At 41.7% G+C, this 11,681-nt stretch overlaps 1 protein-coding gene across 1 annotated transcript in view; it reads left to right on the forward strand.

The window, feature by feature from the left end:
• The window catches only part of LOC311055495 (B-cell receptor CD22-like), a gene marked incomplete at its 5' end in the record, with an annotated part of 19,838 nt that extends 8,580 nt beyond the window's left edge, over positions 1 to 11,258 (forward strand). Inside the window, 5 exons of the mRNA XM_084071692.1 lie at positions 9,540 to 9,803; positions 9,888 to 9,972; positions 10,064 to 10,133; positions 10,743 to 11,092; positions 11,186 to 11,258. Coding sequence (XP_083927818.1) covers positions 9,540 to 9,803; positions 9,888 to 9,972; positions 10,064 to 10,133; positions 10,743 to 11,092; position 11,186 — 770 coding nt within the window. The 3' untranslated portion in view covers positions 11,187 to 11,258. The remainder of the gene's footprint in view (positions 1 to 9,539; positions 9,804 to 9,887; positions 9,973 to 10,063; positions 10,134 to 10,742; positions 11,093 to 11,185) is intronic.
• Positions 11,259 to 11,681: the final 423 nt, after the last annotated feature.

Here is an 11,681-nt window from a genome sequence, read left to right on the forward strand (position 1 = left end):
TGAAGTGGTTGTTTTGTAATGATATTCAAAATCTACAAAGTAACTAAAGTTGTCAAATAATTTTAGTGGAGTAAAAGTACAATATTTTCCTCAGAGATGTAGTGGAGTAGAAGTAAAAGCATTGAAAATTGGAAATACTCCATTAAAGTAAAAAAAAAAAAAACACAAAATTGTACTTCAGTACAGTACTTGAGTAAAAAATACTTAATTACTTTACACCACTGTAAGTACAGTATGTTACTTTGCTCCCACCACCACCAGTGGGCTCTGCTTCCCCTGTGGGTTCTGTTTACCCTGGGGGGTTTTGTGATATATTTCCCTGCTCTTAAATGGTTGTCTTCTGATGTGCTGCTGAGTATGGAGTAAAATGTAGCACAGCCTGGATGCAGAGTTCAAATATCAAATTAACTTCCATTTATTTACATAAAAGATGTAATGTTTTTCAATCTAATGAATTAGTTATCTGACTGAACTTATATCGTTGTTCTCTACTACTTCAGAGAGGGAACAGGTGTGCTGTCTGTGTGTACAGTGTGTTCAGTATAATGGTGAAAGTTCAATGACAGACAATTAGTGTTCACTTAGTGTTCTGAGAAGTCCAATTAAGGCCTCAATATCCAACACCATCTTGGTGCTGAACTACGGTTTGTCTCATTGACTAATAATGGAGGCTTCTAGCAAGCAAAGAAACATCTCCTGTTCTCTAACAACTTTATGATTATGATATGTTCTGTGTTACAGTGATACAGGGTCGAGATGGCAGGGGAGTAACCTGCAGCCCTAGTTTTATGTGCGCTGTTAAGGGATCAACAGTGCAGATAAGCTGCACCTACAGTTACCCATCCAACGCAGGTTACAAAGTCACAAACAGTTTCTGGTATACTAAATCAGAGGGCGTTAAACCTGTGGACCTGAAACAGGACTCTCAGTATGCAGATCGTGTGGAGGACCGTTGTGACCAACAGAGCAGCTGTACCCTGACCATTAAAGACCTGAGAAAGACTGATTCAGCAACTTACAAGTTTGGCTTAACAAACAATTCAGATGGGACATATATACGTACTGGTCGCCATGGAGTCACATTGACTGTCAAAGGTAACTTTTTCATGGCGTAGTAGTTTACATGGTACAATTCTGATTGTCACAAGTACTGTTGAACTCAAACAGAAACACACATCAGAGTAAATGTATTATCTATCTGGATTTATTGTGACTAAAATCATTCTCATGTTTTTTTATTTATGGCATCCTCTAGACCTGCGGATGACAATAACTCCTTCCACAGTTAAAAAAGGACAGAAGGTGACACTGAACTGTAACAGAAACTGTTATTCGTTTGACAACCCAACCTACATCTGGTACCAGAATGGACAGGTTCTAAAAGAGACACAAAAGAGTTATGAGACTCTAGACTCAGTCAGCAGTCAGGATGCAGGAGCCTACTCCTGTGCTGTCAAAGGACCAGGGGATCATAAAAGTCCTGAAAAAACTCTCACCGTCAGATGTGAGTAGATTTTTTGTTATGTTGTGCTGTTCATTGTCTCCGCCAGCCCGAAAGGCATGGCCGAGACTATGTTTTGCACCCCGTCCGTCCGCCCGTCCGTCAACAGCTATCTCCGGCACTGTTGGCCCGGTCGCTGCGAAACTGTGCACACACACTCCCTGGATGCCAAACCCGAACCCAGGGAGGCATTGGTCATGGGACGCGGTAACACGCCGTGCAACCCCTTTTTTGAGCAGGAGCACGCATCGATTTCAAACAACCCTCAAAGTTTACAAAGGCTCCTGACTGCCGGGTGTCACATCAGCCAGCATTAATTAACATAGGAATGAGCCTAGATGCATATCAATTGTCCATTGTGTGACCTGTAGTGTAGGTGTTAAGCGATGTGCGCGTGACGTCTTTAAAATAGTGTCCCACCACTAACAAAATCGCCAATACAACACTGGCCAAACCTCTGCCCCCAATTTTTCAGATTGGTCTGTTATAGCGCCACCAGGAGACCGATTTTTGCAAAGCAAACTTTTTTATATTACTCCTACAGATTTTGTTCACACATCACACAAATCGGTACACAATACCTCTATAGTCATGTCCAATTTTCCATATCTGATTGGCTAAGATTGGCTTCCAAAGTTTACAGGATTGGTTAGTTTTGAACAAAATGCCTCAAATCGTGAACGCAGCATGCGGTTTCCGTGCAATTTTGCACACACACAGTCCCACTAGGCCGAGGAAGAAATGCCACTTGAACAATTTCAAATCACCCTCATGGTGGCACTGACGTGTCAGAAGAGGCCCAAAATGCGGTTACCCGGCTGGTTAGTTGTAATAAGAAGTGGAGGAGAAGAGAGACATCGCGGACCCAGAGTTTCCATCACGATTCGGTTTATTCAGCAATCATCAACAGCAACAGCATCATAGCAGAGAGCCAGAGAGCCAGGGAGCAAGCTCCCCGCCTGCAGCCTGACGGCTCGGGACAGTACTACTAACTAGTCACTTACATACAGTCACTCTTATACAATGTCGCTCACACTCATCACAATGCAAACAAACGGTTCATGTGGGGTGGGGGTCAATGATCCCCCCACCTGTTTGATCAAGCAGCTGTTGTGAGATAGCCCAGACCCGGCGACTCCAGGTTAAACAATAGAGTTGTAGATGCCCTTCACACCTACAGCAGAGTGTCCCTGATGATCTATGCAAGCACTAGTCTGTGTCACTCATGATTCTTACTTAGCTGTAGTATATATTTCTTTAGTATCATTCTATATGTTTTTACTTGCACACTGTTGTATTAAATATAGCTAGATACGACATTCCCCCCACGAAAGACTCTAACGTCTTTCGCAACAAGTATATTAAATAAAACAGTATGAAAGGAAAAACATCAAACGATAACATTCACAACTCCCACTTACACCCGCCAAGACCGTCGGCTGGACTCAAGCAGAACAAAGACATTCAGTAAGATTCCACATAAACAATACATCAGAAGAACAGCTTAGATACAGGCATCGAAATTACACAATAAAGTCATACAGTGATTTACATTCAATTTCAAAATAAAAATAGACAAACTGTTTCACAAAATCAAGCAAGAATATCAGTATTTAGTAACGGATCGACTAACATCTGACGCGTGCGTCATGGGTCACATGACTTTCGACTGACACAGAGGGCAAAGACAGGAACTATTTAAAAATAAAACAAGCTTAACATATAAAACACTCAGAAAATCTTATTCAGAGGAAGTACATAGGATGCTCACTTTCGCATCAAAATATATTTCCCCTCCCCAAATCAGTGCAGGTCTCTCTGTTAACCTTAAACTCTGGAATAAAATATTACACAGCAAACAAACTTTGGATGCTGACAGTCTACAGTTGAATCATACATTTCACCAAACGATAAAACTTCTCTTCGGACCGATGTCCCCTCGCGCCAAGCACCAGTTATACAACATTCAAGCTTTTCACTAAGCTAACATTGTACCAATTAATTTCACATGATAACTCCAACGGAGATGCCCACATACAAATACAAAAGGAGTGTATCTTCAATGAAACAATAACTCAAACAGTAAACTCACATTAATACCAGTGACCAGAAAGTGTCACAACTAAATCCTCTTTACACTGTTACTCACGGCAACAAAAATACGCTCCTAAATCTCTTTTATCACTTTCAAATATAACCTCTCGTCCCGTATTGTCAGTGTTCCCATCCGAAAAATGCTGCTTTCGTAGTCTCCTACTAAATGTCCAAGCACCTCAGCAAAAAAGCTGAGCGCCGTTCCCAGGTGGCATTTGTCTTCCAGCCAAAAAGATAGCCTCTCCATTCTCACCTGGGACAGTACTACTAACTACATACAGTCACTCTTATACAATGTCGCTCACACTCATTACAATGCAAACAAACGGTTCATGTGGGGTGGGGGTCAATGATCCCCCCACCTGTTTGATCAAGCAGCTGTTGTGAGATAGCCCAGACCCGGCGACTCCAGGTTAAACAATAGAGTTGTAAATGCCCTTCACACCTACAGCAGAGTGTCCCTGATGATCTATGCAAGCACTAGTCTGTGTCACTCATGATTCTTACTTAGCTGTAGTATATATTTCTTTAGTATCATTCTATATGTTTTTACTTGCACACTGTTGTATTAAATATAGCTAGATACGACAGCACTACAACAGGCCGATTACTGTACCGATCTGCGTGAAACTTTGCACGCACATTCCCTAGAGGCCATTTTTCACATCTGCCTTTTAGAGTGCCACCAGGAGGCTGACCTTTGTAAAACAAGGAGGCCACAATAACCTACCTGACCTGGCGGAGACCTGTGCTCCGAGGAGCACTTTTTCTAGTTACATTTCAAATCATAGTTTTATTTTTGTTTGTGACTGTGTCCCGATACTCATAAAAACAAAAAGGAGTCCGCACCTCTGCATTGACAAGACCTCGTCTTGTCGACCGAAACATGATGGTCGACAAGATGAGAAAAGTCAATGCAGAGGTGAAGCGTGTGCAGGACTCAACCTGAATTTAATTTGATACGAATAAAAAAAAACAAATAAATCTAAGGCGACTTGCAAACACAGAGGACTGGCATTGTTTTGAGGCTGGCAAGGAGGAAGCTAGTTCCACCTAGTAGCCAACCACTCACACTCAGCCACCACTCACACTATTCACACCAGCTGGTTCTCAATCAGTCATTCCTCACCACTCATTCACACACACCAATGAGGGGGGAAACATACACAGGGCAACCACACAGGAAAATGACACACAATGTGTGTCATTTTCCTGTGTGGTTGCCCTGTGTACGTTTCATAATAATATTGTTTTATAATATTATTATGACCCTAGGGCCATAACAACATTATAATGGTGAAAGTTCATGTAGTGTTCTGAGTAGTCCAAGTTTGTCTCATTGACTAATAATGGGGGCCTCTAGCAAGCAAAGAAATATCTGCTTTTTTAATGCGTTGTTCATTAATATATATTGCCTCTCAAATAAACACATAAAGTATATCATCATGTCCTCTAATGACTGTATGATTGAGTTTATGATGTGTTTTGTGTTACAGCTGACTGGGGAATAATCTGCAACTCTGACTCTCTCCGTGTGTGCTTCATTAGAGGATCAACTGTGCACATTTACTGCACCTACAGTTACCCATCTGATGAGGATTATAAAATCACAGGCAGTTTCTGGTTTACTAAATCAGATGCTGGTGAACCTGTGGATCTGAAACAGGACTCTCAGTATGCAGATCGTGTACAGTACCATTGTGATGAACTGGACCGCAGCTGTACCCTGACCATTAGAGACCTGAGAGATACTGATTCAGAAGTATACAGGTTTAGGTTCATAACAAACGTACCAAAAGGGAAATATACTGGTGAACCTGTCACGATGGTTGTCACAGGTAACCTTTTAATGTGGGAGTAGTTTACTTTGGACAATTTTGACTGTCACAGGTACAGAAACACACAGATTAGTAAATTAATTAATCTATTGTGACTCGAATGATCATTATTTTTATTGTTTTATTTATGGCACCCTCTAGACTACTGTGAGGAGGAAGAAACTGTCAACGGCAATTGTGAGTAGGTTTTTGTTAAGTTGTGATGTTCATTCTTTTTTTCCTTCGCCAGGCTCGAAGGCGTGGCTGAGACTATATGTTTTCACCCCTGTCGGTCCGTCCATGTGTGTCTGTGTCCGCGTGTCCGTCTGTCTGTGACCAGCTAATCTGGCATGAAACTGTGCACACGCTCCCTGGAGGCCAGAGCGGAAGCTCTGCCACAAATCTTTGGATTCCAAACATTGCAATGCTGGCCCACCATAAGCTACCTGGCCTGGTGGAGACATGCATATGCTCCGAGGAGCAAATCTTTCTAGTTTGAATCTCTATCTGGTTTTTGACATGTGCCCTGATACTCAGCATACAAATTAATAAAAAGACTGTAGGTTAGTTTCTCAACTAGCCCCATCTGCTCTGGAACTTGGTCGGTCACTTACATTGCTTCCCAGAAACCGGACAAAGCCGTTACTATGGAAATAGGCAAAGCTGCAGGTCAACAACTAGTGTTCTGAGAAGTCCAAGGCCTCAATATCTAACAACATCTTGGTACTAAGATCCCGTTTGTTACATTGACTAATAACGTGGGCCTCTATTAAGCAAAGAAACATCTTGTGTCCTCTAATGACTTTATGATTATGATCATGATCATGATGTGTTCTGTGTTACAGATGACTGGGGAGTAACCTGCAACTCTCATCATGTGTGCGCCATTAAGAAAGCAACTGTGAAAATAAGCTGCACCTACATCTACCCGCCCAGTATCCCATCCAATTCATATTATCTTTATTCTTATCAACGCAATGTCAAAGTCAACATCATAAACAGTTTCTGGTTTAATAAATGGGAGTCTAAAGGACCTGTGGATCTGTACCAGGACTCTCAGTATGCAGGTCGTGTGGAGTACAAATGTGTCCAACCGGGCAGCAGCTGTACCCTGACCATTAGAGACCTGAGAGAGTCTGATTCAGCAGATTACATGTTCAGGTTCATAACCAACATACGAGATTGGAAATATTCTGGTAAACCTGTCACGTTGGTTGTCACAGGTAACTTTTTCATTGGTTGTTTGTTTTCATTTTCTGTTTAACATCTAGGAAATACACACATCAGACCAGTACATTAATTAATCTATTGTGACTGCAATCCTCATCATCATGTTTTATTTAAAATTATTCTTATTTATGGCAACCTCTAGGACTGCGGGTGACGATGACTACTTCCACAGCGATAGAAGGACAGAATGTGACACTGACCTGTAAGACCAACTGTAATCTGAATGACAACCCTTCCTACATCTGGTACCAGAATGGACAGGTTCTAAACCTCACAGAGAGACAACAGATGGTTGTAGGTCCAGTCTGCGGTCAGCATGTAGGAAACTACTCCTGTGCTGTCAGAGGCAGAGAGGATGTCAGAGCTCCAGAAGAAACTCTCAAAGTCAGATGTGAGTAGATTTGTTGTGCTGTTCATGTATTGAATCTGAAATCATAGTTGTATTTGGCTTGTTGTGACTGTGTCCTGATACTCAGCATTCAAATGAATAAAGACTGTGATTAGTTTATAGATAAAAACAAAATTGGTCCTGCATGGGAAATACAGTCGCTAGAAGCCGCACAGCAGTTAAGATAGACAGATACAGCAGGGTAAAAAAAAAAAGCACACAGAAAAGAAACAGCATAACAATAGTATACAACAGTATTATACACCCTCTACAAAAATCTGCATTATGCAGGAAAGAAATCATAAGAATACATTAATTGATTGATTGCATATTTCCTTAACTTCATTGAACAGAAAACAGAACTGAAAAGTGAGTTTAGTTTATTAGTTCAACACATCCTCAATACCTATCATCATGTTCCTTCATCAGTCTGAAAGTTTAAAACATTTACAAAATGCTTTTGTTATTGTTTTAGAACAATAATTAAAAAATAAATGTAACAAATGTTCTTTTGTGCTCAATACTAACAAATTCCTCCCTTTGTTTGAACTGAAGGCAGGCAGGTGTCTGCTGGACAACACATTTTAACATGAAGTTGATTATCAAATTCAACTGTTACTGTAACTGTATCTTTTTGTCCTCCTCATATTCTTTGCATAGTCAAAAATGCAAGTGCTGTCAAAATATGAGTTTATTTCATAAACCTGTGCATTACTGGGTAAGGGCACCAAGGAAGAGTGGGCACCTCCGTGTTAAAGTGGCTATTTTTTTCAAAATGTAAAACATATTTTTAAGTAAAGTATACATGATTAAAACATGCTTAAACATTCGACAATTAAGGTCTAATAATCTATATATACAATTTGAATCCTGCGCCATGTCGGTTGTCTGTAACGTTGTATGTAGCCAGTGTGACGTCATATGACATCACGGTCGTGACATCACGATGAGACACGCCAGTGTGACGTAATCTCACGACAGCATGACATCACATCCTACCTATAAATAGGTAGGATGCACCAGTTCGACGGCTTCCATCCTCAACACAACCCACGCCGATGACCCTTTACACAAATAAACTGCTAACTTCATCTCCTGCGATTTCAACTATCTTTTCACATTGTACACCACTGCACACTCCCCACAGGTCTGCCATACCAGGTCTGAGTAATCACAAAGTGGGTTTTGGTCATTGGAGAGGTGATGCACGTCACCTCTTTCTGAAGTGGGTACTTTCAAAGCCTGCCGTGGATTTAGGAGAGCACAAAACTCTCTCTCACACTGTGAGGTGCCTGTAAGGTGGCACTGCAAAGTGAACGACGCGTCACGCTAGACGTTCGGGCCGCATAGCGGCCCGAACTTCTAGTATTTCTACAATTGCTACAAATTGCTACAAAACCTGTATATCCAGTCCCATGCCTTTCCTACATGTGCACAACCCCAAAACATTATCATCACATGTCCCAGACAGAAAGAAAGATGGAGGCAGGTAGGGCATGCCTCCTGACAAAGATTTGTACGCTACTGACTGCACCTTTCTAGTTTCAAATAAATATTCCACAGAACATTGTGACTATAATCATCATGATATTTCTTTTTTATTCATGGCACCTCATAGGCCTGCTGGTGACGATTACTCCTCCCACAGTGACGGAAGGACAGAATGTGACTCTGACCTGTAAGACCAACTGTTCTCTGCCTATCTACCCCGTCTACATCTGGTACCACAACAGACAGGCTCTAAACCTCACAGAGAGCCAACAGAACTATGTGGTTCTAGGTCCAGTCAGCAGTGAGGATGCAGGAGAATACTCCTGTGATGTCAAAGATGGTCGCAAAGACCAAGGTCCACGTCCCACAAAAACTCTCAAGATCAGTTGTGAGTAGAATTTGCATGTCTGTAATTACAATTAACCCGGGTGTAAACATTGTAACCATAACTTTTCAGGAAATGGAAAAAAACAGACTTTCAACAGACACCACTTTCACTTTCAGACATTTTTAAAAATAGTAAAAATGGCATATCTACAGGCTCACAACTTGTTAATTTGATTAACAAGTTAATCTGTTATGTCTGTTAATATGATGTTTTGCAGATGGTCCAAAGAAGGTTTCGTTATCAGTGGAATCCTCTGCTGTGATAAAGGAGGGTAGTCCAGTGATTCTGACTTGTGAAAGTGATGCCAACCCGAAAAAAAATTATACCTGGTACAAGGAGAATGCAACACTGCAGGGGGAAAAAGAAAAAACGTGTACATTCACCCCCATCAGCTCCAAACACAGTGGGACGTACCATTGTCAATCTTCAAATGACTATGGAAACTTAAACTCATCCTTTGTTGTTATAGATGTCCAATGTAAGTACAACAAATATTTCCACTCTACCCAAGGGCCAGTAAATTCTATGTTGACACACTGTTTAGCCAAATATAGTAGCAGTATTATGAACCTGTTAAGAATGTTTAGCCAACTATTTATGAGTTGTGTTTCTATATATCTTGCTCTCCAGATGCCCCGAAGAACCTCTCAGTGTCTGTGAGTCTGTCTGGTGTAATAGAGCAGGGCAGTGAAGTGACTCTGACTTGCAGCAGTGATGCCAACCCACCAGTGGTCAATTATACCTGGTACCGCAAGAATGAAACCAAATCAAAGGCAACTGGACAGACCTTCACCATACCGTATATTCAACCTGACCAGAGTGGACATTACTATTGCTTAGTCCAAAACAAAATTGGTGGGAAGAATTCCACCTCACTGTCCGTTGTTGTAGCAGGTAACAAATACCCAACTATATAGTGTTGTTTGAGTCAGGCTCTCATTTACTGTCAGTGTTTTAAACTGAGTACCTGATCCCCAGTGTCATGGATAAAAATAGCTGCAGCTGCAGGAATCCCCTTAGTCGTTCTTCTCATCATAGCCGTCTTTGTCTTCCGGTGGATCAGGTAATGAACTTTTGTTTTCCCATTACACTTGAATCCAAATATTTTTTTTTAAATCACAGACTCACCTAAAAATGTACTCTTTCAACAATAGACGAAAGAGGGCCTCCAGGCAGCCACCTGACACTGTACCACCAGTACGACCACCGAAAACCACAGTCCAGGTAGGTTATAGCCCAGGAGAGTCAAACTGTTTGACACTTACCCTAGAGGGTAGAAGACCCGAGCCCGGAACTGAGATCCAAAAATCTTGAGATGTCCCTATCGGGCATGGGTTGGATGGTAGAGGCCTATAAGTCTGCGAAAATGTGCTCTGTCTGTCTGCAACACAGAGCAGAGCGCACGCCGCACTCCTTTCTCTGACTATCCTGGTGGGCGGGGGGAGGTGACTGACACACAACACGGCTAATCTGAATGCCATGGTGAAATTAGCAATAAATGAGCATCGGGTCCATGTTCACATATTTGAATTTTCCTCTGCCTGTTAGGAACTGGGTCCAGTTTTCCCCACTCCTGCTTCGGCCCGGGTCCAGTTATCCACGGGTCCGTTTCGGACCGGGTCCAGTGGGCTAATTTAGAATTTTCCTGGGGTCCGTTCAGACCAGTCCAATAACCCACGGGTCAGTTTCGGTCCGGGTCCTGTTTTTTGTACCCGTGCTACCCTCTAACTCACCCTAAGTTACCGTTTGGGTCCTGGAATGAGCAAGCCCGTTTCGGAACTCTGTAATCTGTATAACTTTTTTTGTTTCTCTCTCTCTCTCTCTCTCTCTCAGAACAACTCTGACTCTGACTCTGACTCAGACTTTGAGATCTTCTTACCTTTGGCCAGTAGCAGCTCTGCCTCTACAGCTCATGAGGAACCAATGGAACAGCACGCTGACGTTGACTACTCCACTGTCCACTTCACTCGCTATAAGAGGAACCAGGAAGAGCCCTACTTTTCCACCGCCCAACCACCACAGCCCCAGGGACAGAAGGATGTCCACTACTCCAGTGTCCACTTCACTCGCTCTAAGAACCCTAAAGCGCCCCTCCATTCCACTGTCCAACCACCACGGCCCCCGAGACAGAAGGATGTCCACTATGGTGTGGTCAACTTTAAAAGGTCCAATGCTGCCCCCTGGTGAGTTAGCGGAGACACTACAACCAAATAAATTAGAGAGGCTGATTACACCAGATTGATATTTATTCTATTTTGGTGTGTTTCTTTTTTCAGAGCCAGAGTCATGGATGAGGAGGATTCCAGATTCTGCAATTTTCTACGTGAAACTTTCTCATTTTATCGTCTCCAACTCCAACTTCTGCTGTTTTGATTGTTCAAGCACTTTGTAACTTTGTTTAAAAAAAGTGCTATACAAATAAAGTGTTATTATTATTATTATAATGAGATAATTTGCATATTTGAATAAACTAACAGAAATAACAAGTAGAGGTCATCCAACTTGTGTTTTGGTGGTTTTCTGGTAAAATAATGAAGATTCTGTCTCATTCAGGTGTAAGGATATTTACAGTGTTTCCATTGGGTACCATTATAGTTAATTAGAATTTTATTATGCATATGTAACGACTCAAAGCAAACACATGGTAATTTTCTGTTCAATGTTATTCCAAGTACTTATTTTTACACATAATATTATTCCTGTACATCTGACCATTACTGAAGCAGTACATATCCCAATAAACTGCTATTTGTTCATGTAATAAGCTAATAG

The sequence above is a fragment of the Gymnoscopelus microlampas genome (genome assembly GCF_963454915.1).
Source record: "Gymnoscopelus microlampas genome assembly, chromosome: 2".
Classification (NCBI taxonomy): domain Eukaryota; kingdom Metazoa; phylum Chordata; class Actinopteri; order Myctophiformes; family Myctophidae; genus Gymnoscopelus; species Gymnoscopelus microlampas.